Source organism: Chinchilla lanigera, unplaced genomic scaffold (assembly GCF_000276665.1).
Source record: "Chinchilla lanigera isolate Chin_1 unplaced genomic scaffold, ChiLan1.0 scaffold00013, whole genome shotgun sequence".
NCBI classification, from domain to species: Eukaryota; Metazoa; Chordata; class Mammalia; order Rodentia; family Chinchillidae; genus Chinchilla; species Chinchilla lanigera.
In genome coordinates, this window is record NW_004955414.1 from 19,235,677 (window position 1) to 19,262,205 (window position 26,529).

General features: G+C 45.1%; 2 protein-coding genes across 12 annotated transcripts in view; one reads left to right on the forward strand and one right to left on the reverse strand.

The window, feature by feature from the left end:
• Positions 1–798: 798 nt before the first annotated feature.
• On the reverse strand, positions 799–16,326 carry LOC102004691 (leucine-rich repeat-containing protein 51). 7 transcript variants are annotated; one of them, XM_013511822.1, is made up of 7 exons: positions 16,183–16,326; positions 9,029–9,043; positions 8,799–8,861; positions 7,881–8,016; positions 2,683–2,888; positions 1,271–1,419; positions 802–1,016 (listed from the first exon to the last, which is right to left on the reverse strand). In XM_013511822.1, the coding sequence occupies exons 4-7, from the start codon at positions 7,960–7,962 to the stop codon at positions 875–877; spliced, it is 579 nt and encodes a 192-aa protein (XP_013367276.1). In that variant the 5' UTR covers positions 7,963–8,016; positions 8,799–8,861; positions 9,029–9,043; positions 16,183–16,326; the 3' UTR covers positions 802–874. The 7 variants fall into 7 exon arrangements, with proteins under 7 accessions (XP_013367275.1, XP_005380074.1, XP_013367276.1 ...); XM_005380018.2 differs by lacking the exon at positions 9,029–9,043; XM_013511820.1 differs by lacking the exon at positions 9,029–9,043 and having other exon boundaries at positions 8,799–9,028.
• Positions 16,327–16,514: 188 nt separating this feature from the next.
• Numa1 (nuclear mitotic apparatus protein 1) overlaps positions 16,515–26,529 on the forward strand; it is a 75,314-nt gene continuing 65,299 nt past the window's right edge. For all 5 annotated transcript variants that reach the window (XM_005380008.2, XM_005380014.2, XM_005380010.2 and 2 more), the window contains exon 1: positions 16,515–16,605. The gene's annotated coding sequence lies outside the window, so the exon portion shown is untranslated. The remainder of the gene's footprint in view (positions 16,606–26,529) is intronic.

Below are 26,529 nucleotides of genomic sequence, written 5' to 3' on the forward strand. Positions count from 1 at the left end.
GTAAGAACATCGTCAGGGCTCAGCAGCCTTGAATCTGAGGCACCTGTGCTGTTGAGGACCCTGCTTCAGGCTCAGTGAAATTACCAAGAGTCCTGGGTGTTTGGTGAAGATCAGGCTCTGCCTAGGACATTTTTGTTTTGTTTTGTTTTGTTTTTGTGACAGGGTCTTCCTGTGTAGTTCAGGCTGGCCTTGAAATCACTGTGTAGCCTAGGCTGGCCTTGAACTTGTGGCGATCGTCTTGCCTCAGCCTCCCGAGTACCTGGATTACAGGCACGTTGCCATGATACTTGTTTTTTTTTTGTTTCGTTTTTGAGACAGGGTTTTAAAGTGTAGTCCATGCTAGCGTTGAACTCACTCTTTAGCCCAGGCTGGCCTCAGACTGAGAAGTCATCCTCCCTGCGCCTCCCAAGTGCTGGGACTATAGGCATAACCACCAGGCTCAAATGAAATCTTAAGTGGTATTCCAGTATATAAAACAGAGAGAACTACACTGATCTGATGGATCACAGCCCATCTTCTGGGCCTGTCATGGAGTCCTCAGAGGCAGCTGCACACACCCTGGCACAGTGAAGAACTTGGAAAGTAGCCTTCTACTCTAATTCCATGATATCTAAGCTGACGAGTACAGAGAGGCCCAGAGAGGCTAGATGAATTGCCCGAGGCCATGTGGTATAGCCAGCCGTCCCATGTCCCAGGCCAGTAGGCCTTTTCCTCCACAGCCTTCCTTGGTGAAGTAAGGCTGGAGCTACAGATGCTTGCTGGAGCTGGAGGACATCACAAAAAGGTACAAATGACTTCTAATCTGCTGAACAGCTCAAATCATTTATTGTTAAGCCAACCTGACTGTCCTCAGGGCTCTAGACCTGAGGGAAGCTCAGAGTGCATTCTCCTTGATGTGGGTCTTCTTGGGCTTGATGTTCATGCGTTTCCAGACCTCAGCTGTGGTGCGGTCTGATTTGGTGACCCCACTGAAGTCGAACGTGGTGATACGGGGCAGACTGCACAGCACATACTGCCTGTGGGGAAGACTCACAGGCACAATCCCCTTCCCCTCTGCCTCCCCCATTGCTGCTCTCCTCTGAATGGAGAGATTGGAGTATGGTTTGCGGGGAGACTGGGTTCATTCTGACAGCAAGAAATGCTTCGAGGTCTGCTACTCCCTTTTCAGGTCCACACACAGCAGAACCGTCTTAGATTTCTTGTCTCCCCTCATCCCCGCATTCTTCAGGAGAGCCCAGCTGGATCCCAGCCCCAGGGAAGGGACACTTACCTGTACCCCTTCTCTTCCTCTATGGGGTTCCCATGGAGTGTCAAGCTCCGGAGCCGAGGGAGGACAGCTAGTTTGCTCACCTCCCCCAGGCGGTGGATGCTGTTGCCATGAAGATAGAGGACACTCAGGTTGAACAATGTTGTTAGGACCTGTGGGGAGGAACCCAGAAGCCGGGCTGGACAGGACCCTGGGTCTCTGCTCAGGACTGACTTTGGCAGAGAAGGGGAAGTTGGGAGAACCACTTGCCCTCCTCTCTGACCCTCACTCAGTGGGTGACTCTGTACTTGCGTTTATTTTTAAGGGTTATGGGGCTATCACTGAGGTAGAGCTGTGACCCGATGGGCAGGAGATATGGGCTCTGGGTCCCAGCACTGCCGGGTGACAGTTCTGCCTGCTTCTCCCTGAGCCTAACTTGCCCTTTCACTGTGACCGAAGGTTTAGTGAAGCAGGAGATAGGAACAATGTCATGCCAGGCACATAAGAAAAGCCTTTATGATACTTGAAGTAAGATACGGAGCAGGGTAACAATGTCTAAGTCATGCCTCAGCCCCTTACCCTACCAACGGGGATCCTGGCAAGAAGGGGCCACGTATTCTTTATTTCTTCAGACTTGAATCAGATTTTTCAGCAAGTAAGCAGTGTACTTTTCTAACTACCTCTTCCACAGCAGAACTCGGCACAGAACACAGCAGGTGCCCAGCAACAGCAGCTAGCGTTCTGTCTCTGCTATTGATGCTCGTGTTACTTTCATTTAACCTTTACAAAACCTTTGTGATGCTGACATATTATTCTCATTTTCCTGAAAAGGCAGGGCAAGATGGTATGGGTTTTTTTTGTTTTGTTTTGTTTTGAGACGGTATCGCTCTGCAGTTCAGGCTGGCCTTGAGCTCACTTTGTAGCCCAGGATGGTCTCGAACTTGCAACAATCCTGTCTCAGCCTCCCCGAGTGCTGGGATTACAGGCATGCACCACCACGCCTGTCAAGATGGTATGGTTTGGTCTGCATAGGGGAGTTGAACCCAGGCCCTTTGGACTGAGCTACATCTCTAGCCCTTTCCTTCATTTTCTAATTTTTCCTTTTCTTCATTTTCAAAATGATCTTCCTAAGTTACTGAGCTGCACAGGCTGGGCTCAAAACTTTCGAACCTTCTGCTACAGCCTCCCAGAGTTCTGAGATTACAGATGTACACCACCATGCCCACCTAAGGCTGAGATTTGGAGAGGCTGCTCGAAGTCAGAATAAGAGGCAAACTCAGGATTTGAACCTACATCTTTGTGACCCCACAGTTATGTGCTTTGGACTGCGCCATGCTGCCCCTCTACTCCCTTGATAAGACATGACAGTGCAGAGGCCAGAGTAGTTTCAGGGACCCCTACCTTCACCCCCCAGACTTCCAGGGCTAGGAACTCACAGGGTCAATGGAAGTCAGGTCATTGAAGGACAGGTCGATCCAGGCCAGGTTCTCTGGGTGCTCCAGCAGTTGTGAAACCACCTGAGTGAAATCTCTGAGGTCACTGAGGACATTATTGTTCAGCCACAGGGACTGGGTCAGTGACTTCCCCGACTTCGAATGCTTCAGTGGTCGTAGCCCTGTCCTTGGCTCCTCACTAACCAGATCTGTGAGGACAGAGTGATGCTTGGGTATGTCATCTTTGCTTTTCTGGCTTTAAAGAGTGGGAAGGAGCAGAGCTGGGAAGATGAGTGTCCCAAGCTGTGGCTAGAGGAGCTGATGGGTTCCAGCAATCAGTTAAGTTTGGACTAAGAGCCAAAGACGTGCATCTCAAGCTCTTGGCTTTGCAGGTCAGATGGTCTGACCATGTCTGTTATGTCCCAGAGTCCTCCATATACCAGTGTGATGTGGGAATGAGAGTGAGGGAAGCCCACTCCCATTTTATAGATGAGGAAACCAAAACCCAGAGTTGTTAGACTTGAACAAAAAAGATGTTAGCTAAGCAAAGCGGTGCAGAAAGGACGGGCAAAGGCACACATGCCCAGTGCATATTCCCTAAGGGGACAAGGAGGAAAAAGACAGGAGCCGGTCACTTTCTTTTGTCTTTTTTAGACAGGGGTCTCACTATACAGTTCAGTCTAGTCTTGAACTCACTTTGTAGCCCAGGCTGGCCTCGAACTGGCAGTGATCCTCCTGTCTCAGCCTCTCAAGTGCTGGGATTACAGGCGTGCTCTGCCACGCCCAGCTCTTAAGTCACTTGTCTTAAATGCCGGGCTAAGGATCTGGGCTTTATCCTATAGGTGATGGGAAGCCACCAGTACCCTTAAAGCAAAGGAAATGATTCAGAGTTTTCGCTGGAAAGATCCCTCTGGAGCTTCTGTGTGGGTAGGTGGGACCACAAGACCAGCTTGGCTGTTTTAGTCATCCAGGCAAGAGATGAGAGGGATATACAAGCAGCATAACTCGAATGAATATTCAAGGGTAGAAGGATATTCAAGGGTGGTGCCCAGTTTTTGCTTGTTTGGGTGACTGGGTAGATTATTAACTGATAATTACAAAAGGAGAGGTTAGGTTGGTAAAGTGATGAGTTCAGTCTTGGCTTTGGTGTTTCTGAGGTTCCTGCAGTACAGAAAGGTAGAGAAACCAAGTAGGTAGTTGGATATGGAGATCTGAAGCTCCAAAGACAGATCTGAGAATCATTAATGTAGAGTGCACAAATCAGGGTTAAGGTGAGGGTTAAGTGAGGGTTAAGGAGGAAGGGAAGCCCAGAAGATGAGGGCTAGGCGTGGTGACTCATGCCTATAATCTCAGCACTCAGGAGGTGAGGGAGGACTGCTACTAATTCAAGGCCAACCTGCGCTACATAGAGTTCAAGGCCAGCCTGAACTAAATAGCAAGACCCTGCCCCTCTTCCCCCCAAAAAAACCTCTAAAGAAAAGAAGCTAATGAGTGATCAGGGAAGGACAGGAAGAACCAAGAAAACAGTTTAAAAAGTGTTCAGAGAGTGCTAGATATGGTGGTGCATGCCTGTAATCCTAGCACTCAAGAGGCTGAGGCAGGAGGGTCGCTGTGAGTTTGAGGACAACCTGAACTACATAGTGAGACCCTGTCTCAAAAAATAAAAGTTTATAGAAGTTATAGTGAGGCAAAGACTGGAAAATACCTTGGTGACTCAGAAGTCTCAGATTTTTTGACTAGAAACCAGATTGGAGTGAGCTGCGGAGTAAGTGGAAAGGTAAGGAAATACAACCACGTAGCAGTCACCTCTGAAGGTCTGGCTGAGGAGATACCCATGCAACAACTCTTCCCCTGCTGCTTTTTAAAAGCATTGGCCCAAGCTCATAATCAGTAGCAGAGCCAGAACCAGACACCAAATCTGGCTGGGATGATTATATTTTCCCCATGCTCCTAAACATGTTTAATATCAAAGGGTGTTTCTAGGGGAAGAAGTATTTAATGTTTGCCAAATTAGGGACTGGGGATTTAGCTCAGCAGCACAGCGCCTGCCCGGCAAGCACAAGGTCATGAGTTCGATTCCCAGTACCAGAAAAAAAAAAAAAAGTTTGCCAAACCTAGCCAGGCTGTCTTCACACTCCCTTCAGTTCTCCACTGGACACAAAAAAAAAAAAAAAAAAAGTTTGCCAAACCTAGCCAGGCTGTCTTCACACTCCCTTCAGTTCTCCACTGGACACAATTCTTCACCCCTACTCCTCTCCTCAGCTGCAGGGCAGGCAGCATCCACCAGATGGCTCTCTGCCTTAGTCCTGGAGTGAGGAGGATGCGCAGAGTGGAGGACCACTGGCATCGTCTCTCCACCCCTCTGACAACCCTCAGAGGAATAAAAACTAAGGCCAAAAAAACTTCACATGAACTTGCATCCAGTCTGATGAGGCAGAGAAGCTTGAGATGCCACTAAACGTGGGCTGATCCCAAACCGGGAGCCCCTGGATAAATGGATTTGCCTGAAATGTGAAGCTGCTGTCAGCACGGTTGGAGTGGGGTGTCCAGGCTGCTGTAGGTTCTTGGTCCCTTCAGAGTCCACCAAAGTACTAGATTATCTGAGGATCTAGTAAAGGCTTCCTTGTTCAAGCTGGATGCAATGGCACAGGCCTGTACGCCCAGTGCTTTAGGATGCTGAGGCAGGAGGATAACAAACTCAAGCCCAGACTAGACAACTTAGCAAGACCCTGTCTCAAAATAAATAAAAAGGGGTAGGAATGTGGTTCATTGCAAAGGCCCTGCATTCAATCCTCACTACTACCAAAAAAAAAAAAAAAAGAAAAAAAAGAAAAAAAAATTCCTTGTTCAGAGCAGGCCAAGACAGGTTGGAAACCAGACCTCAAACATCAACAGTCACAGAACTGGGAGCGTCCAGAAGGACCAGGAGAAAGCATCCTGCCCTCTCATCTCTGAAGGGCTGCCATGCAGCTTTTTCCATGTGTTCCCAGAGAAGTCAGTTGATGTGAAGACCCTCCTGTCATCGACCCCCTGATGGAAGCTGGTGTGGATGGTGGGGGACACCCTTAACACTAGGTTTGTGAGAAGTTAGGGACTGTGGGTTGTAGATGGGATCAGTCCATGCTTGGTGACGGTCCCCAAGGTTTTGCTTTACCCAGTAGTACAAATTAAATGCTTTCCAAGGCCACTACCATTTCAGATTCTGTGACCCATCTTGATTAGTTGAGCAAATAAGTGTCCCAAGTACCCCCAAATTTAATCCTGTCCTTTGATCCTAGTGATAAATATTTCCAAAGCTCTGGAGCACTGAAGGGACTCTGGCCTTTGGAGACTTTGATACGCCTCTTTGCCCCATCCCTTGACACATACTTAGCAAGGAGCGCACTGCCTCTGTGTGTATACACATCTATCCATATACAGCAGCGCTTAATAGTAGATGCTCAGTAAACACTGAAGTAGTGAATGAAGGACAAGGCCTATATGTGGATTCTGGTTTATGCCCTAGAGATACCCCTGTTTTCTTTTCTTTTTTCCTCTTTTTCTTTCGTTTTTTGAGACAAGGTCTCATTCTGTAATTCAGGCTGGCCTTGAACTCACTAACTATGTAACCCAGGCTAGCCTCAGCCTCCCATGCCTGGCCAAAAAGCCCCTGGTAGTAGTAGCTTGTCTCATTCTGAGGAGTCCAGAGGGAAGAGCTACATACCCTCCTTCAGATCTGGGAATTTCCACAATAAGGAGGAGCCCTACTCCCCGCACGCTTGTCACTTCAGCCACCTTGCACACAGCCATTACTGCATCTAACCCCCTTTTGAAATGTGGACTACATCAATCAGAAATGATGGAGTTGGTGTACAACAAAGATCACAGTAGGTGGGTATGCGTTGGGGAGACAGCAGATGAGGGTTACAACTGTGGCTGATGCTGACCTGTGTCTTAAACCCAGCCAAGGCTAGTAGCATTCCCGAGCTTACAAGCAGCTTCAGCTGCCCAGCAGAGATGACCAAAGCCCACTACTGAGTCTAGGATAGTGGGTGTGAACATGTATTCTGTGAGGACGGGTTAGAAAAGCCAGGAATGGCAGAAAATGGGAAGAACTGCTGACTCCTCGAGACCAGCACTGCAGAGAGCCTGTCCCGTATGCCCTCCACAGGGGTGTCAGCTCCCCATTTACCGAGACACTGTAAAAGAGGAGTGAATGTGGGCAGTGTTAGAAGCTGCATGGCTGGAATGCATGTCAGAAACTTGTCAATAAATATTTGAACTGGAAACATGTCAGCTTGTTAGTAATTAAGCCCTTTCATGTTTACCAGTGATTAGAACAGACTTGTGTTCCCAGACAGAGGTGATAGTTCTGCCTATTTGCTGGAATTTTGCAGTAGCCTGTACTTTCTGCTCACTAGTTTCCTCCTCCTTTCAGGAAGAAGCGAGAGAATAAAGAAATTATTGGCTGGTAGACTGATGTCCCAGTTCCCCGCCCCCCCTCTGCACTAGGGATTAAACTCAGGGAGTGCTACATACCCAGCTGTTTTTATTTTGAGACGGGGGCTCCCTAAGTTGCTCAAGCTTGCGATCCTCTTGCCTCAGCCTCCCAAGAAGCTGAGATAACAATCACGTGCTATCATAGCTAGCTGCCTGTTTTTTTTTTTTGTGGGGGGGACTGGGGATTGAACCCAGGACCTTTGTATTGAGTTATATTCCCTAAGCCCTTTAAATTTAATTTTTTCTTTTTTGTTTTGTTCTGCTGTTTTGAGATAGGGCCTTGCTCTTTGGTTCAGGCTGGCTTTGAACTCACTATGTAGCCCAGGCCGGCCTCAAGTTCATGGCAGTTCTCCTGCCTCAGCCCCCTGAGTGCTGGGATTATGGGCGTGCACTCTCGCGCCCTGCTGTTTGGCTTCTTTTGAAGATGGTCACCTACTCTAAGAGGCCTCTGGTTCCTTTCAGATTTATTGTTAAAAAGCAAACAAGCCAAACAAAAAACTTCTGGGTTGGGATATAGCTCAGTGGAACTTACCCAGGATGGAGTTTGGTCCCCAGCACCAGAAAAACAAACTCTGACTCCCCACTTCTCCAGTGACCACAACAAACCAACAAGTGTGTAAGAAGAGGCACTTTTAGGCTGTTAAGTAGAAGACTATGGTTTCTTGCTAGGGACCACATGGGCCTCTTGCCCTGTGAGCAGAGGGCTGTGCTCATGGGCTAACCTTGGACAACATGGATGCTTTTGAAGGAGTAGTCAAGAGGGGGCTCCTGCACCGAAGTATTCATGTAGTCCTGCTTGCTCATAGTTCAAGCCATCATTCAGCACCTGCGAGCACCGGCCTGGAGTCTGGGTGCAGCCTGGGAGGAGAGAGAAGGATGGGTTTTCCAGGCACAAGGGCCGTCTACCCCGACTTTCCTTGTAACCCACCACCTGTCTTTCCCTCCACTATTCTACACCTGCCTAGCTGTGTTTCCATTTTAAGGTACTTAAAAAAAAATTTTTTTTTTGAAACAGGTTCTCATTATGTAGTTCGGGCTGGCCTTGAACTCACTATGTAGCCTAGGCTGGCCTCAAACTCACAGTGATCCTCCTGCCTCAGCCTCCCGAGTGCTGGGATTACAGACTTGCGCCACCCTGCCCAGCTAAGATACTAACCATTATTGCTTGCATTTGGAGGGGACTTTCTCCTCAGAGCATGTCCCCACCTCTTAGAACGTGTCTGATAACTGTAACACCTTTTTCTATTTTCCAAATGAAGAAACACCCAAGGGGGGAAAGACTTGCCTAGAGTTAAGCCAGTGAGTCAGGTGGAGACTGCAGTTACCGTCTCCCGAATCCTCCTCTCAGTGTTTCTGCTACTCCACCATAGTTACCATGGAGACTGTCTTTATAGCTACCCTCTGGTGACATCAGCTGGGCTACTCTGTTGCTTAACAAACCCTTGAGAGGCTACACTGGGTCTGCTTGGTGTCTGAGAGCTTCCTGTCATCTGACCCCGCTGCGGATGTGCCACCTTCTCTGCCCACCTTGTCCACAGTCTCACTCCCTTTCCACCTGAAGGCCCTACTTTCAGCCACATCCTGAGCGTGGCTCCAGACAGTGAACACACACAGAACCAGGGTGTGCCTCTCACACTCACCTGTCACTGGTGCCTGAAATTCCACCATTAGGGATTCATTCCTTTGGGCTCAGGGATTGTTCCCTGTTAAAATGGAAATACTCCCCGAGAGGGGTGAACACAAAGTTGTCATCAGTCATTTGCAATGTGGTGTGAATTGTCCTATCAGGTTCCAGTTTGTTAGCTGATGTAAAGCTGGGAACAGGCTTTTGCTGGAGACTAGGGAGAGTCGTGGACTACTACTCACTCACCTGGAATGAAGAGAACTGAAAACACTTTACCAAGGGGTTTTTAGCATGTTAATCACATAGACAAAAGACAAATAGCCCCAATACTCAGGAGGCTGAGGCCAGCCTGGAAAAACCTAGACCCTGTATCAAAAAAGAAAAACCAGCCAGTTGTAGTGGTGCATGTCTGTAAGTCCAGTCCTTGGGAGGCTGAGGCAGGAGGATCACTGAATGAGAGACAAGCTGGGGCTACGTTGTTCAAGGACAGCCTGAACCACACAGCAGAACCCTGTCTCAAAAACAAACAACAATCAACCTTCCTTTTCATTCCATCTGCTGTTGGATGAGGTTTAGCGTAATTACAGACTCATGAAACAGGATGTTGTGTAAAACAGTGCTGTCCAGCAGAGGTGCAGTACACAAGTTACACATGCAAGCCTGTCATATAATAGTTTTCACATGTAACGCACATTTTCTTTTGGCTTTTTCTTTTTTTTTTTGAGTCAGGGTCTCACTGTGTAGTTCAGGCTGGCCTTGAACTCACTGTGTAGCCCAGCTTGGCCTCTGACTTGCAGGGATCCTCCTGCCTCAGCCTCTCAAGTGTTGGGGTTATAGGCATGTGCCACTGTGCCAATGGCTATGTAATAGAAATTTTCCAGAAGCTATAATGAAGGTAAAATGAAACAAGTAAAATTGATCTTTTTATTTAACCAAATATATCTAAAATATTCAACATGTACCCAATATTAGAAATTATCGAAATATTTTACACTTACAATTTGGATGAGTTGACTATTGTCAACTGGCTATTGTAGATGCAGAAATTAGATTAAAAGAAGATATTTCAGAGATTTTAGAAATCTATGCTTATATTTAGCTATGAAATTCCTGATAGACAAAGCAAAAATAGAAACCTTGGGATATGTGGATATATTATCACTGCATTCAAAAAAGAAATTAGTCTATATGTAGAGACACTGGAATAGACAAATATTTTTGTGATACTGGGGCTTGAATGCAGGGCCTTTGCACTAAACTACATCCCAGCCCTTTTAAGATTATTTATTTTAGACAGGGTCTCACTAAATTGCTAAGTTGCCCAGGCTTGGCTCAAACTCGTGATCCTCCTGTCACAGCCTCCCAGAGTACTGGGATTACAGGTGTGCGCCACCAGGCCCAGCTGGCAAATATTCTTAAAATAGAATTTCTGTTAAAAACTGAGAACCCAGTTCTAGCTTAGGTTTAATACAGTTCCATTTACCAGGTTTTAAGGGCTAGAAAGGGTAGGTCTTGCTCTCAAAGAGCAGCAGTCTCGACTGAACTTGGGCCTGTGCTATCCTGAGCTAGGTAATAGCTGAGTTCTGTCATGGGGCCAGTCCTGTGGATGTGGGTTATTGGTTAGGGAGGGCTCAATCTCTGAGATATCACATCTACAGACAGGATATCAATGGCAAGGCTGCAGAGTTGGAGTTGGAGACTCGGACTGGTGGCCCAGGGTGGTCGCCAGAGAAACCACGGATGGCAGTGTTGAGGTAAGCCTGGAGCAGGCGAGCAGCGGTGCAGAGATCTGAGTTCCTCCGCTCTGGAGATGGCCCTGTCCCTGACCAGAGACAGAAAGCCTTGGGGGCAGGAAGCCAAGCAAGAGTAGAGAAGGAGCTGGGCATGGTGGCACACACCTGTAATCTTTGTGAGTTCGAGGCCAGCCTGGGCTATGTAATGAGTTCAACCTGGACTACATGGTGAGATCCTTTCTTAACTCCCCTGCTGGGGGGTGAGGGAAACAGAGAAGGAAAGGCGTGATCAAGAAGGAAAATGTGGGGCTGGGGATTTAGCTCAGCGGCACAGCGCCTGCCTGGCAAGCTCAAGGTTGTGAGCTCGATTCCCGGTACAAGAAAAAAAAAAAAAAAACCACAAGAAGGAAAATGTGCAGCTGGCCATGAAAACGATTCCTCAAGCGGTGGAACAGAGCTTGTGGGAACATAGAGGCCATAGCCTAATCAACCGACATGCTTTCTCACACATGCAAGACTCATTCACTGCAATAAAGTTGTTTGTTTGTTTGTTTGTTTTTTGAGACCGGGTCTCACTGTGTAGCCCAGGCTGGCTTTGAACTCATGGCAATCCTGCCTCAGCCACCCAAGAGCTGAGATTACAGGTGTGTGCTACCACACCAAGCTCCAGTTGTTTGTTCTTTTGTTTATTTGAGACGGTTTCACTATGTGGCCCAGGTTAGCCTTGAACTCACAATTCTTCTGCCTCAGCCTCCAAGTGCAGGATTACAGTACGCACCACCACACCTGGCCTTTGTCTTAGTCTATAAGCAGTCAATAAAGAACATCTATTCTTTTGTAGAAAGAGAGGAACCTAGCTGAGACAAACCTAGGCATTGCAGCACCTACAACAGACTTGGTGCCTGAATACTTTTCTCAAAGAAAGTCCTAGGTTGGAATGCTAAGTTTTCTACCACTGAACATGGATTTTTAGCTTAAAACACTGAAGGGCAGGTTTTTACTGCTAATCTCCTTGGTGACCAGAGAACTTCAGCACAGTTCCTAAGAATTCATTCTGTGTAGCACCAGCTCCTAATTGATTTTCTGAGTCAGTAATAAAAATGGGGCTTCAAGGAGCTGGATAAAGGCTGGTATGGTGTTGCACACCTGTAATCCCAGCACTCGGGAGGCTGAGGCAGGAGGATTGCTGCGAGTTCACAGCCAGCCTGGGCTACAAAGTAAGTTCAAGGCCAGCCTGAACTGCACAACAAAACCTTGTCCCCCACTACAAAAAAAAAGAAAAAGCAGCTGGATAAATTTGCTAATGGATACGTTATTATTATTTGGAATGGGTTTCCAATAAACCTCTTTTATTTGTTTCCAATAAAACAGTAGCCCAGGCTGTGAACTAGAATCATATCTTATTTATCATCTTACAACCTGGTTTGCACTAGGCACTTGGGAAATGTTTGTGGGATGAATGAATGAGAAGCTGCTCCACACAAGGATTTCTATTTTGGGAGAGTCAATGCAAAACTGTTGCAACTACTGGGTCCCAGGTTCAACTGTTTTATTCCACATTTCACTCACAGTACAATATCAGTTTGGTTCTGCAAACATTTGTGGAGTGCCTGCTGCCCTGTGCCTGACCAAAAGGAATGAAGCCAAGATACACATAACAGAACCCTGTTACAAGCACAGAAAGACCTGCTGGGTTTCTACTGATCGTGGCACAAACCTGCCTGCATCCAGTTCCAAGTAACAGCTGCCTATGCAGTGAACACTCTCATGTTTTGACCCTCAGCTGTGGTGTACCTTGTTCTACAAAGCCTCCCTTTTCCAGATAAAATTGGTCAGTGTGTCCTGTGTTAGAGCGGTTGCTTTGATGATCCCTATTCATGTATCTATTTCCTTTCTGCCCTGTAATTTTATAGTTCCATCCCCTCTGGTGCTGGACACAGCAGTGTAACCTGTCTTGGCCAAGGGGGTGTCAAGAAACATTCAGCAAACAGGAGCTTTAAAGGGGGCTTGCTCTCTTGCTCCCTGCAGGGCCACGAGGAGGGAACATGCTTCCCTGCTGAAGGGAGGTGAGAGATGTGCTGAGGTCACCTCTGGGCAAGATCTGGAGAGTTGTCCGGCACACAGAAGGCTGCAGGCTAATCAGTGAGCCCACCCACAGCCAGAAAAATCATCCTGCTGACTCATCAGAGGCTTAGAAGTAATGATAAATGGTTATTGTTTTTAGCCACTCTCTTTTGGGGGGTGGTTGTCACACAGCAATAGCTAACTGATGCTTACCCCCTTGTATTTCAGACAGTTTCACTGCAGCCTATTATCTATGAAGTGAAGACAAACTCTCTCTTGGAATAAATGGAAGCAGTTGTACTCTGTACTATCTCCTTTACACTATTTTCTGTTCCCTCCCTGTAAATTTGAGGGCAGAGACAAGTCAGACTTCTCTGCTTCTCCAATTATTCATCACTGAGCCTGGCAAAAACTGAGTATTCATTACTGGTTTGATGGGCAAATGGATAAATGAAAGAAGAAATGTAGGAATAAATGCAGTCTTTATGCTGGGCATGATGGGCCATACCTCTAATCTCAGCCCTCAAGAGGCTGAGGCAGGAAGATTGCTGCAAATTCAAGGCCAGCCTGGGCTATATAGTGAGTTTGAGGCCAGCCTAGACTACACAGTGAGACCTTGTTTCAAAAAAACAAAACAAAACAAAACAAACAACAATAAAAAGGAAAATAATAAATGGGGTCTTCAGGGTGTCACACAAAGGGTCTGACTTTTGGGGAGACCTGACAAAGCTGGGAGGCTGCAGTCCTGTGGCTGTTTTTGGAGTCAGTCTTTCTCTGCTCTTCTGTCTCATGACATGGAGACAGAGTCCAGCATCTGATTCATCTGACCAGACTGATCTAGAAAATGACAGGGCTAGGGACATACTTGCTCTGTTTTGAACTGGAAATTTTTCAAATTGGAAAAAAAAAAAAAACTTTTGGTTTTTTTTTTGTGGTAGTACTGGGGATTGATCCAGGGCCTGTGCATCCAACCCTTTTCATTTTGAGACAGGACCTCATTAAATCATTTAGTTGTCCAGACAAGGTTGGAATTTGGAATCTTTTTGCCTCAGTCTCCCAGAGTGCTTCGATAATAGGTGTTAGCTTTGACTTTTGTTTTTTTTTTAACTGTGAAAGTTAACATGATAGTTGACAGGGCCGGGGATATAGCTCAGCGGCATAAGCACTTGCCTGGCAAGCACGAGGTCCTCAGTTCAAATCCCAGTACCAAGCAAAAAAAAAACAACTAAACATACTAGTTGAAATCAAGTCAAACAGCCAGATGTGATGGTGCACGCCTGTAATCCCAGCACTCAGGAGGCTGAGGCACGAGGATCATTGCAAGTTCGAGACCAGCCTGGGCTACAAAGTGAGCTCACAGCCGGTCTGAACTGCACAGCGAGACCCTGTCTCAAAAAGACAAAAAAAAAAAAAGAAATCAAGTCAAACCATGTAGAGAATTACACGCAGCAGGGCTGAGGGTTTGGTTCAGCAGTACAGTGTCTGCCTGGTATGTATGAAGCTCTGGGTTTGATTCTCAGCCTCACAAAGAAGTAGGGGGAAGTACAAGGAGAAACAAAAAGCCTGAATCTCCATAAACAGTTTGAGATGATTACCTGCTAGAATGCACATATCATAAGCTATGTATATCTTAACATTAACACTGAATTATTTTGTAAACTTGTTTTTTCAAATTGTTGTCAACTCTCTTACCTTTTGTAATAGCTGCAGAGTATCCCTCAGTATGTATCATACTTTATTTACTTAATTTAAGTTTAACCAATCCTAAGTTGACAGAAATTGGTTTCCAGTTGGAAAATTGGAATTTGATTTGTTGCTAGCCCACTTCTGGCCTCTCCCAGGCAGGTAGCAACAAGAAGCTTTGAGCAATAATCAGGTAAGAAAATCTGATGGGACATTGACAGCTTATGGGCTGCAGGTGGAAGAGAAATCAAAGCACACTATAAAAAATCTGCAACATTGTCTAATATATACTGGAGGATACATTCCCAGGTATCAAAGAGAACCTGGGGATTCAACCTGGCTCCTGCTAACCTCTCTATTTCTTTCTTTTTTTGGTACCAGGAATCGAATTCAGGACCTTGTGCTTGCCAGACAGGTGCTGTGCCCCTGAGCTGTATCCCCAGCCCTAACCTCTCTATTTCTTGTCTTTATTTCCAATTCTGTAGTCCAGCCAAATGCAACAACTCAGTTAAGTTCCCTGCCCGTGTCTCTGGCCCTTTGAATGGAATACTCTTCCAGTCCAGCTCTTTTTGCTTGGAATAATAAAATTTCATCCTCTTTTTTCCTTGCCAATTCTTACTTCAGGACTCAGCTCGAGTTTCAACTTTGCTGAGACGCCTACCCTTATCCACAAATCTGGAGGTAGAACTTCTCGGCTCCTATAATACGCTTTACTCACTGCCGTGGTAGCATTCAAAACACTAATTTTCCGCTTGTCGTCTACTATGGCCATGAATCCCACCAGGACAGGAACCAGGTTTTCACTAACAGCTGCACATAGGGGCGAATAGTAGGATTTAATAATTATCTAAGAAAGTGCAACAATAACAGTACAAAGAAGAGGGACATGAAGTTGCTATAATTGAGAGATCTGACTTGCTCACTCCTGAGGGAGTGATTCAGAGAACTGAAGGGTAAGTTACAGGATAGCAGGGAAAAAGAGGAGTATTTCATGGGCTGTGTGTGTGTGTGTGTCTCAGTGGTACAGCATATGCCTGGCATGTTTGAGGCCTTGGGTTTGATTCCTAGGGCACGCACGCGCGCGCGCACACACACACACACATTTAAAAATTTTAAAAAGATGAGCAACCCAGACAGAATAGCTGTGTGCAAAGGCTCTTCGGAGGGCTGAGTGTCGTGGTGCACGCCTGTAATTCCAGCACTTGTTAGGCTGAGGCACGAAGATCTCCGTGAATTCGAGGCCAGCCTGTGCTACATAGTAAGTTCAAGGTCAGCCTAAACTGCATAGCGAGTTCCTGTCTCAAAAAAAAAAAAAAAAAGATATTTAGAAAGTAAGGCCTGAAAAATAAAGTAAGGCCTGTGGGAAATCACGACAAATGAAAAATAGAAAGGGTGTTAAGTATAACTCTTGGGCCGGGCGTGGTGGTGCACGCCTGTAATCCTAGTACTCGGGAGGCTGAGGCTGGAGGATCCTTGTGAGTTCGAGGCCAGCCTGAACTGCATAGCTAGACCCTGTCTCAAAAAGACAAAGGAAAAAAAAAAAAAGGATAACTCTTGGATTTTAGTTTGTGTATAATGTGTGGGAACAACAGAAGATCCAGGCTTAGAAGTGAGGGTTGGGATTGGGTAATGTTGAAACTGGGTTGCCTTTGAGATACTCCAAAGGAGATATTCAGGAGACAACTGGTTATACAGATCTGCAATTTAAGAGGACGGGGCTGGACATACACACTTGTGTAAATCTGTATACGGGTGGCACATGAAGTTGTGGGTGTCACTTGAGTACCCAAGAAAAGACTATAGACTGAGATGGGAAGCAGACAAAGAAACAAACTTGGAAGAACTTTTAAGATAGTGAGTGGAACATCAGGGAAACCTAGTCTTTCTGTGGCGCCCCTCCCTGCTTCCCCGCCGACTCACCCGCAGTCGCGCCTCCCTCACAGCCTTTGCGTCCCACTACTTTAGGGTTACACTGCGCAACTCCATGGTAACTGCCTTCGTCACCGCGTCCCAGCCGGAGCCCCAAGCGCAGCCACGACGCCTAGCAGGACCTGTAGGCCGCGAGGCACGCTGGGAGTTGCAGTTTCCTGGGCCCACAAGTCGCGATGGGGTCCGGAAGTGGCGACACCCCTCCTCCCTTCCCAGGGGCCCCCACACTTCCTTTTCCCGGGTCCTCCAGTGTACCTGCGAACGAAAACAGGCGCCAGGGGCCAATCAGAGGCCCGCACGAGGGGGCGGGGCCGTAGTTTAAACTAATTGCGTTTTGCCCGTGCTGGCGCGAGCCCGCCGCGAGGTGCGACCCGGGGGAGCGCGTGGCACGACGCTGCGGGAGCGCGCGGCCAGGTAACCGGCGCGGGCCCGCGGCTGGGGTGCGGCCTGGGTGCCCGCAGGGATGCCCGGGCCCAACGGGGGTGGTGGAGAGGCAGTGCGAGCGCAGGTCCTTCGTAACTGAGTCTGAGAGGGGAGACCGGTAGGGGTAAGCTTGGAGGGAGAGGCGAAGGTCTGTGGGGGAGGCCTGGGGCGCGTCCATCTGGGGGCGTGTCCGTGGGAGCCGGTCTGAGGTGACGCGGGTGCGGGGTGGTGCAAGTTCCGGAGAGACTGTAGCTGGGGAGACTTGTAACGGAAAGTCCTCGCCGGTTATTGTTAACAATAGTAGCAAAAATTTCCTGCGCACGCTCCCTACGTATCTGGCAGGCAGTTGCATCCTTTATAAGGAACATCTTTTTAATTTTCCTTACAGAGCTTCCTATACTTTATTGCAGACGGGGACCCTGAGGTTTGTAATGTTTTAACTTAGCCAGGAAAATACACCCCGTGAGAGGTTGGCTCTGCTTGAAATTTTTGATGGTTGGGCATAAATAAATGACGGGAAGAGGCAGTGTGGGGGTGCGTGTTGTTTTAGAATGATTTATTTTGACTTTCACTTTCCATCAACGTAAAAGATGGTTTTACCTGCGTTACCTAGGTTGTTGTAATGGTCAGATCAGGTAAAGTGACTGATTGGTGCAAGCACCTTGGAGAGTACAAATTGAAGACCTATGCTAAGCGCAGTAGTACGCACCTGTAATCCAAGCTGCTGTGGAGGCTGAGGCAGAAGGATCCCAAATTCGATCCTGTCTCAGAAAGGTTTGGGGCCGGGTAATCCCAGCACTCGGGAGGCCGAAGCAAGAGGATTGCCACGAGTTCGAGGCTAGCCTGGATTACATAGTGAGGCCCTGTCTCAAAACAAAACCACTGCCAGGCGTGGTGGCGCACATGTGTAATTCAGCACTTAGGAGGCAGAGGCAGGAGGAGCTCTGTGAGACCAGCCGGGGCCAAAGTGAGCTCAAGGTCAGCCTGAACTGCATAGCGAGGCCCTGTCTCAAAAAAAGCCGAAAGAAAAAACAAAACAAGGGGCTGGGGATTTAGGTCAGCGGCAAAAGCGCCTACCTGGCAAGCGCAAGGTCGTGGAGTTCGGTTCCTGGTACCGGAGAAAAACCAAAAACAAAACAAAACAAACAACTAAAGGGGATGGGGGTGGGATGCAGCTTAGTCTTAGACCTCCCCTGGGTTGCATTCCTGGTGGTGCCAAAAAAAAAAAAACAAAACAAGAAAACCTAAGTGATGTGGATGTGACTGTGTGAAGACTGGGAGATCACCCTCTTTTGCTTTTCTCTGAGGTAGTGCTTGTCATCTGGTGTTAGAGTTTCTTTGCAGGTTTGTCCACTCTTCTAGATAGTGATTTCTGTTGTTACTGTGTCTTAATGGCTATGCAAGATGTAAACATGTTATGACTATTAATACATAATTTGGTTTTATTTATTTATTTATTTTTTTGGAGACAGGCTCTTACTATATAGTTTAGGTTGGGCTGGAACTCGTGGTGATCCTTCTCCCTGGTCTCGAATTTGCAATGATCCTCCTGCCTCAGCCTCCCAAGTGCTGGGATTAGAGTGCTGGAATTACAGGTGTGCACCAACATAGCTGGTGATTTTTTTTTTCCCTGTTAGAGGAAAAATCACAACATACTTTTTTCTTGGGCCAAATTCAAGCAAATGATGAATAATTTTATTTTTAATTTTTAATTTTTTTTTTTTTTGTCTTTTTGAGACAGGGGCTCGCTGTGCAGTTCAGGCTGGCATGAGCTCACTTTGTAGCCCAGGCTGGTCTCGAACTCACAGTGATCCTCCTGCCTCAGCCTCCCAAGTGCTGGGATTATAGGCGTGTGCCACCACACCTAGCCTGATGAATAATTTTAATGCCTGAATCTTAATCCAGCAAGAAAAGGTATAGTACTCCTCAAAAGCTAGAAGATCTTACCTGAGAAGGTCATTAAGAAACTTTTTTTTGAGACAGGGTCTTGCTATGTAGTTTAGGCTGGCTTTAGACTCTTGGTAATCCTCCTGTCTCAGCCTCTTGAGCACTGAGATTACAGGCATATGCCACCACACGTGTCTAGGAAATATTTCTACTTAGAATTTTTTCTTTTACTTGTGGAATATGGAACTGGGAAGAATGCCTAGAACTAAGATTTAAATTCTAGAACTGGAGGATGGGGGCAGAGGTCTGTCTCAAATGCCAAAACATATCTCTGATCAGGGGCTGTTTTGACAGCTGTGTCTAATTGATAAAATCTGATGGTGAGAAAGTATTGAAGTCATTTAATTCAGCTTCTTATCCAGTGCACACTAAATGTATCAAAAAATGTTATTGGGGCTCAAAATGATTACTTCCAAGAATGAGACTATTCTTAAAGGCAGTCCATTTCATTTCAATCTTGAACTTTGACGGAACCTAGGAACTCACATATACTAGGCAAGTGTTCTACCGCTGAACTACATTTTCAGCCCAAACAATTAATGATAATTGTTTTGTGCTGTTAGCGATAATTTTGGCCTACCTCTGTATATTTACTCTTCCCCATATTTTCTTTCCTTTTATTCTTTTGTTTGTTAAATGGATACATAAAATCTTTAGATGTTTCCTTCAGTGGGGGTCTGACAGTGGTAAACATTGTCTTCACTAAAAAATATATTTCATTTTCAGTCTTTTTTTTTTTTGAGGCAGGGTCACTATGTAGTGGAGGCTGGCCTTGAACTCACTTAGGTAGCTCAGGTTAACGTCGAACTCATGGTGATCCTCCTCCCTCAGTGCAGGGATTACAGGTGTGTACCACCCCCCCATCTTTAAACTTGATTGATATTTTAGCTGGGAACTAAGCCTCCAAATATTTTTTCTAGGTACTTTGAAAATGTAATTTCATTCAGGTTTGTTTTTTTTTTGCCATCACGCTTAAGAATTATGCTCATAGCTATATAATGAATTCAAGGCCAGGCGGAACTACACAGCGAGACTGAGTCTCAAAAAAAACAAAAAAAAAAGGTGTAGTAGTACACATCTGTAATCCCAGCACTAGGGAGGCTGAGGCAAGAGGATCACTTCAGGTTTGAGACCAGCCTGGGCTGCACAGTGAGTTTAAAGCTAGCCTAAACTACATAGCAAGATGCTGTCTCAAAAAAAAAAAACTATGTTCACAATTTAATGACTACTATTTCATTGTAAGAAGCCTGTCTTTTCCTCTGGTTATTTTTAAGACTTCTGTGTTGTCATTTGTGTTCTACATTTTATTACATGGTGTATTTTAATTGGGTGATATTTCATATTTCAACAATTCTGTAAAAATTCCAAGTCACAACCTCTAAATCGTGCTTCTTTTGAATCTCATGTTTATGTATTTGATTTTTTTTTTTTTTCTTTGAGACGGGGTATCAGCCTTCTAGGCTGGCCTTGAACTCATGTTCCTTCTGCCTCAGTCTAAATAGCTAAGATTACGGACATGCACCACTGCACCTGACTAACATGTCTCATATGTAATTTTTTTGGTTGGATTTGTTTGTTTCTGTTCTCTGCATTTCTTGTGCTTGATTCTGTTTGTTTGTGGGTTTTGTTTTTTGTTTTTGTGACAGGCTGTCTCTGTAGTGCTGGCTCGCCTTGAACTGGTGATCCTCCTGCCCCAGCCTCCTGACTACTGGGCACCACATGGTTTACATCTCTTTTTTACACTACCCCTGGTTTGCATCTTTTTTTTTTTTTTTTTTGAGATAGGGTTTTTTGATATGTGGTTCGGGTTGGCCTTGAACTTACTATGTACCCCAGGCTCACCTCGAACTCTCAGCAATTATCCTGCCTCATCTTCCCAAGTGCTTAAATATTTTGTAATTTTGAATTGTTTTTTTTGTTTTCTTGGAACATGTAGCCCAGGCTGGCCTCAAACTCTCATCAGTTCTCCTGCCTCAGCTTCCTAAGTGCTGGAATTGTAGGCGTGGTCATCCAGCTGTAATTTAGAATTTTGAGCTCAGATTCAGAGCAGCAGCATCAATGGAACTATATGTGGTCTGGTTTGAGGTCAGTTTTCCCAAGGGGTTGTTTTTTCTTTTTTTTTCTTTTTTTTTTTTTTTTAACTTTGTTTAGTTATATTTTATGAACAGTAACCAGTATTTAAGTTAAAGAGTGTTGGCAAATGTATACACTGTAAAAAGCTGCTAAAATCAAGATACATTCCTTTCATCCCCAGAAGTTTCCTCATGCTTCTGGACAGCAGAGCTGTGTTTTCACACTGGTCCTGGGAACCACCGATCTGCTGTTTCTTTCTACAGACTAGTGTTTCTAGAATATCATATAAATGAAATCATATAGTATATACTCTTTTGTGTCTGGCATCTCTCCTAGAATAATGCGTATGTGATTTATCCCTTTAGTTGGGTCAGTATGTATCAGTAACAGGTTGGTTTCTATTGCTGCAGTAATGTTTCATTGTATGTCAACAGCACCTTTTATCATGCTTTTTTTTTTTTTTTTGGTATCGGTAATCAAACCCTCGACCTCGAGCTTGCTAGGCAGGTGCTGTGCCAATGAGCTGCATCCCCAGCCCTATCATGCACTATAGCTGGGGTTGTTTGTAGATTTTGGCTACAATGACTGAGGTTGCTGTGAGCACTCATGAAAAATCTTTTTTTTTTTTTTTTTTGCCTTTTTGAGACAGGGTCTCACTATGCAGTTCAGGCTGGCCTTGAGCTCACTTTGTAGCCCAGGCTGGTGTCAAACTCCCGAGGATCCTCCTGCCTCAGCCCCCCAGAGTTCTGGGATTACAGGCGTGCATCACCACACCTGGCTAAAATCTTTGAGTGGTCATATATTTTCTTCCTCTTTGAAGTGGATAGCTAGATTGTGTGATAAGTATATGTTTAACTTTGTTAATTTGTGGTACTGGGGATTGAACCCAGGACCTTCACACTGAGTCTCATCCCCAGCCCCCTTTTTATTACTTTTGTTTTTTTTTTTTTTTTTGGTACTGGGAATCAAACTCAGAACCTTGCGCTTGCCAGGCAGGCACTTATACCACTGAGCTAGATCACCAGCTTTTTTTTATTACTTTTAAATAATTTTGAGATATGGTCATGCTAAATTGCCCAGTCTGGGCTCAAACTTTTACTTTTCCATCCTCAGCCTCCCAGAGTGCTGGGATTTATAGTCCTGCATCTCCAGCCCATGCTAACTTTTAAAGAAATTATTGGTGTTCTAAAGTGCTTTAGCCATTTTTTCTCTTTCTCTTTTTCTTTTTCTTTCTTGAGTAGGAAAATTTATTGAAGAAAAGGAACAAGGAATAGGAATAGCTCCCAAGAGATAGAAGGGGTCCCCAATGGGTTGCCCTATTTTATGTTTCTGTAATCAAGTATGACAGCTCCTAGTGCTTCATATTCTTGCCACCACTTGATGGTATCAGCCTTTAATTTTAAGTCATTCTTATAGAGGTAGTAGTTTCTTGTGTGGTTTAAATTCATGTTTTTTTAGGCCAGGCATGGTAGCACATGCCTCAGCCTGGGTTACAAAGTGAACTCAAGGCCAGCCTGAACTTCACAGTGAGACCCTGTCTCAAAAAGACCAAACAAAAAACAGACAAATTCATGTTTTCGTGATACTTGGTGATGCTGAACATTTTTTCACGTTTTTAGTTTTTTGGTGTTTGTTTTTTGAGACAGTCTCACTATGTAGTTCAGGCTGGCCTGAACTCACTATGTAGCCTAGGCTGGCCTTGGCAGTCCTTCCTGCCTCAGCCTCCTGAGTGCTGGGATATAGGGATGCACTACCACCTGGTTTTTTCATGTGTTTATTGACTGTGTATCTCTTGGAGCAGCTTTGTATTTGCTTGTTTGGCGTTCAGTTCTATTTCTATCCCAGAACCAGTGTGTTTGTTATTATGCTGTATTTGTAGATTTCCATACTATACATAAGTGTATAAATTTGAACTCCAAATACACTGTTTTATATACCTGTAGTTTTGAATTTCTGGAAGGTATTTTTTGCCCTACTTCATGAGGTGAGCAGGGCAAGCTTCCTTATTTCCCTTCCTTATATAGTTTTTTGTTGTTTTGGTTTTTAGTCTGTCTTTTTACTGGGGGATCTCCTTAGTAGTGTGTTAGCCTCTACACAGGGATCTCAGTTGCCTTTGTTGGCTCAAGATCTGTATCCTGAGCTGGGTGTGGAGCTGCATGCCTGTAATCCCAGGATTCTGGGGGGCTGAAGCAGAATTGCAAGTTTGAGTCCAGACTGGGCAATTTAGAGATTTACTGAGACTCTATTTCAGAAAAATGAAAAAGGCTGGGGATGCAGCTCAGTATGAAGGCTCTGGGTTCAATCCCCAGTATTGGGTGGTGGGGGAGAAAATTTGTATCCTGGACTTACAAGGATGTCATTTCTCGCACCACAAGGACAGATGCATGGTCAGCTCACTAATCCAGGATTTTTGGTTTTTTGTTTTTTGTTTTTTGAGACAGAATCTTGTGTAGTTCAGGCTGGACTTGAGTTTACTGTGTAGCACAGGTTGGCCTCAAACTCACAGCATCCTCTTGCCTCCGCCTCCCATGTGCTGGGATTATAGGTGTGTGCCACTACTATTAAGGATTTCCTTTACTTTCCTGTGAATTCAAGTTACCTATGTGTCAATTTGGATTCAATGAGAAAAAAACAGAAGTCTTATTTTTTGTTGTTATTGTCATTTTTTAATGGTACTGGGGATTGAACCCAGGGCTTTCACACTGAGCCTTTTGCATTTTTATTTTGGGATGCAGTCTCTAAGTTGCCCAGGCTGGCCTCAAACTTTTGTTTTGGCGGGGTGGGGGACAGGGTCTCACTATGTAGTCCAGGCTGGTCTTCAACTCGCTGTGGAGCCCAGGCTGGCCTCAGACTCATGGCAACCTGCCTGCTTCAGCCTCCCTAGTGCTGGAACTACAGGTATGCTTACCACACTGGGCTAGGCTTTGAACTTTTAATCCTCTTTCTTGCCTTAGCCTCTTGAGTAACCAGGTTTAAAGAAGGGCACCACTGCACCCATCTGAAAGTTCTTGTTTTAATGGTGTGAACTCAATAAAAGAAATTGCCTTGTATCCTTGTTGAGGGCCAAAGAAGCAAAGGGAAACCTTTTATAGTAACTTTGATAAAAATAACTGCATTAAGCAGTTTTATTATCCAGGACTGAAAAACAAAAGAGAGGAAGTTTGGGGTTATCAAAACTGAGAAGTCTGGAGGGATTGGAGGAGCTGCACCTAGATTCTCTAGGGAAAAGGTGTTGCCTGGTGCTGCTGGTTTCATGGGAGCTCACAGGAAGGCCCTGGGGAGCCCCTGCCCAGCTGACGCAGGTGCCTTTGAGGTCCTCAGCCAGGCTGGTTCTGGGAGTTTAGAAAGAAACTGGGTGGAACAAATTTCTGTCTTTAAGAAACAGTGTGCTATAAAGAGAAGGTTCCTGTAGTCTCCTCTTGCCTGCCATTTTCCCTTTAGCGCCCCTTTGCAGAGCCTCACTGGGAGCCAACTGACAAAAGTGAAATGGACTTGGAGTCTGAGCTTCTACAACACAAAGCAGAGGGCAATAGTGTAGTGTAGAGCTTAGAAACAATAATTTAACAACAGGCAGTCTAAAAGGATATTTGTCATATTTTCCTAAGGATTTCCAGGCATACTTAGTAGGAAGGTTTTCAGATTATCTGGTGTATTATATCTTTTTTTTTTTTGGTGTCGGGACTCAAACTCAGGACCTTGCACTTGCCACTGGGCTATATCCCTGGCCCCTGGTGTATTATATCAACAGTAACAATAATAGCAAACTTTTTTATTTTAGTATATATTGTGAGCCAGTCACTGTTATTCTTTTTTTTTTTTGAGACAGGGTCTTGATATGTAGTATAAACTGGCCTTGAACTCGCTTGTGTAGCCCAGGCTTGCTGGCCTCGAATGGTGATCTTCCTGCCTTACCCTCCCAAGTGCTGGGATTACCCTGGGATTACATATCTGACCCAAATCTCACATTCTTAACTTATGTAATATGCTGGAAGTTTTTCCCTATGTTTTCCTATAACTTCCACAGTCTGTTTTCCAATAACTTCACTCAGCTCCAGCTTTATCTTCTTTCAGGGAGCATGTTCTTTTTTCTTACCTGCATGACAAGTGTGCATATATTTGAAAAAAAAAAATTTATGTTTTATCACGGATAAACATCTGTAGTTTTCCCCCCACATTTGACACATTGTACTTCTAGATCCTTCACCTTCATTGGCATTGGGATTCTTCCTGTGCCTGCCTGACTTTTTTCTTTAAAGTTGGGGTACCCAGTTGCCTTCTGGCAGTTAATTTGAGACTGCATTCATTTATTGGACAGTTCTGCCAGGTTTGGGGTTCAGTGAAAGCATAGTTAGCCATCGCCTCTTCTCTGCCTTCTCTCTTAGGAAGCTTTCTTTTTTCTCAGGAGACCTTTTAATATGAAGCACTGTAGTAGGTCTCTAACATTCTGTATTTGGTTCTTTTCTTCCAAATACAGGATTTTGCACTTAATTTTATTAAACTGTTTCTTGTTATTTTTGGTAACATCGAACTTAAGATCTTGTGCCTGGTCAAATCTAAAAACGTTGTATTTTTTTGTCCACAGGTTTGTTTTTTTTTTTTTAAGCGAGGATTTACATTTATTAAAGGTAGAAAAGAAGTATATTCTGCTGAGTGAGAGTGGGCCCCTGAGAAAATTGGGAGTGGCCTGTCTTTACAGTTTTATTCCATAGTTTGAGAAGCAGGACTTTATGTCTTTATTCTAAGTCTTTGGTAAAATGCACAATATGGTAGGCTTCAGAAGCAAGCTCCATGTCACAGCACAATAGACTCCAGTTGATTGTGATTGGGGGATTCATTTTAACTCTGCCTTCTATCAGTTGCGGGGAGGAGCTATGTCGCAAGGACAGTATTTTGGCTGTCATTGAGGGGTTGGCACTGAGGAAAGTAGTCACCCCAATAGAGGGCCATTTGGCAGAAGTAAAATGATGTGACTGTAGAAGGGAGACAGGGTGTTGTTACACAGCATGCCCCTGGGTTGCGGCCCCTGTTAGCTGTGTCATCTACCCTTTCTGTCTTATTTAAAGGCCAGTGTCTTTGAAGTTGATGCAGGAAATGCCAGTGATTCAGCCTTGCAGATTTCTTTTGCCTTATTGCAGTTGAGGACTGGTTTATCTGGTAAGAAGTAAAGACTGCGTACTTATTTGACCACTTGAATGCTTTCTTATGACTTGCCAGAGACACTTGTTTTGCAGGCTGTCAAGTTTTGGGTGCCCTGTGGTAAGGTGGATGCAGTGTGGCCTCATTATTTGGTCTTCTGTGTAGGTAGCAGCTGCATTCTGCCCTGTTGAGTGGGCATTTGTTGAGTCTGTACTTCTCTGATGGGCTCCGTGAGGAGTGGCAGAAAGATGGAGTTTGGAAGATGGACAGAATTTGAGGGGCTCGGGGTATGGTTAGTAGATAAACTGTGATATGGGCTTCCTGTCCCGCTACTAGGGTTGTATGTCATGAAAAGTGAATATGGGCGCTCTGCATCTTCCATGGTGTCTGTACTACTGGGAAGCCTAGTGGTATAGAGCACTTGCCTTGGCTTCAGACAAGACAGGTATTATGGAGACTGTGCTCAGGATTTTACCAGCTGCCTGACCTTGGGGAAATTTCTTTGCTTGCAAGATAGAAAGACTATTAATCATTATTTAAAATGTTGCTGTGATGCTCAGAGTGAAATATGACATAAACATTTGTTTTTTGTTTTTTGTTTTTTTTTCCACCCTTTCATTTTTTATTTTATTTGGATTTTTAAAATTTTAAACATTAGAAAAACTAACAAAACAATGAAGACAAAATCAGCACAACACAAAAACAACAAAAATGATACATGACCTCAAAGCAGTGATAGAAATTAACAATGGTTGCTAC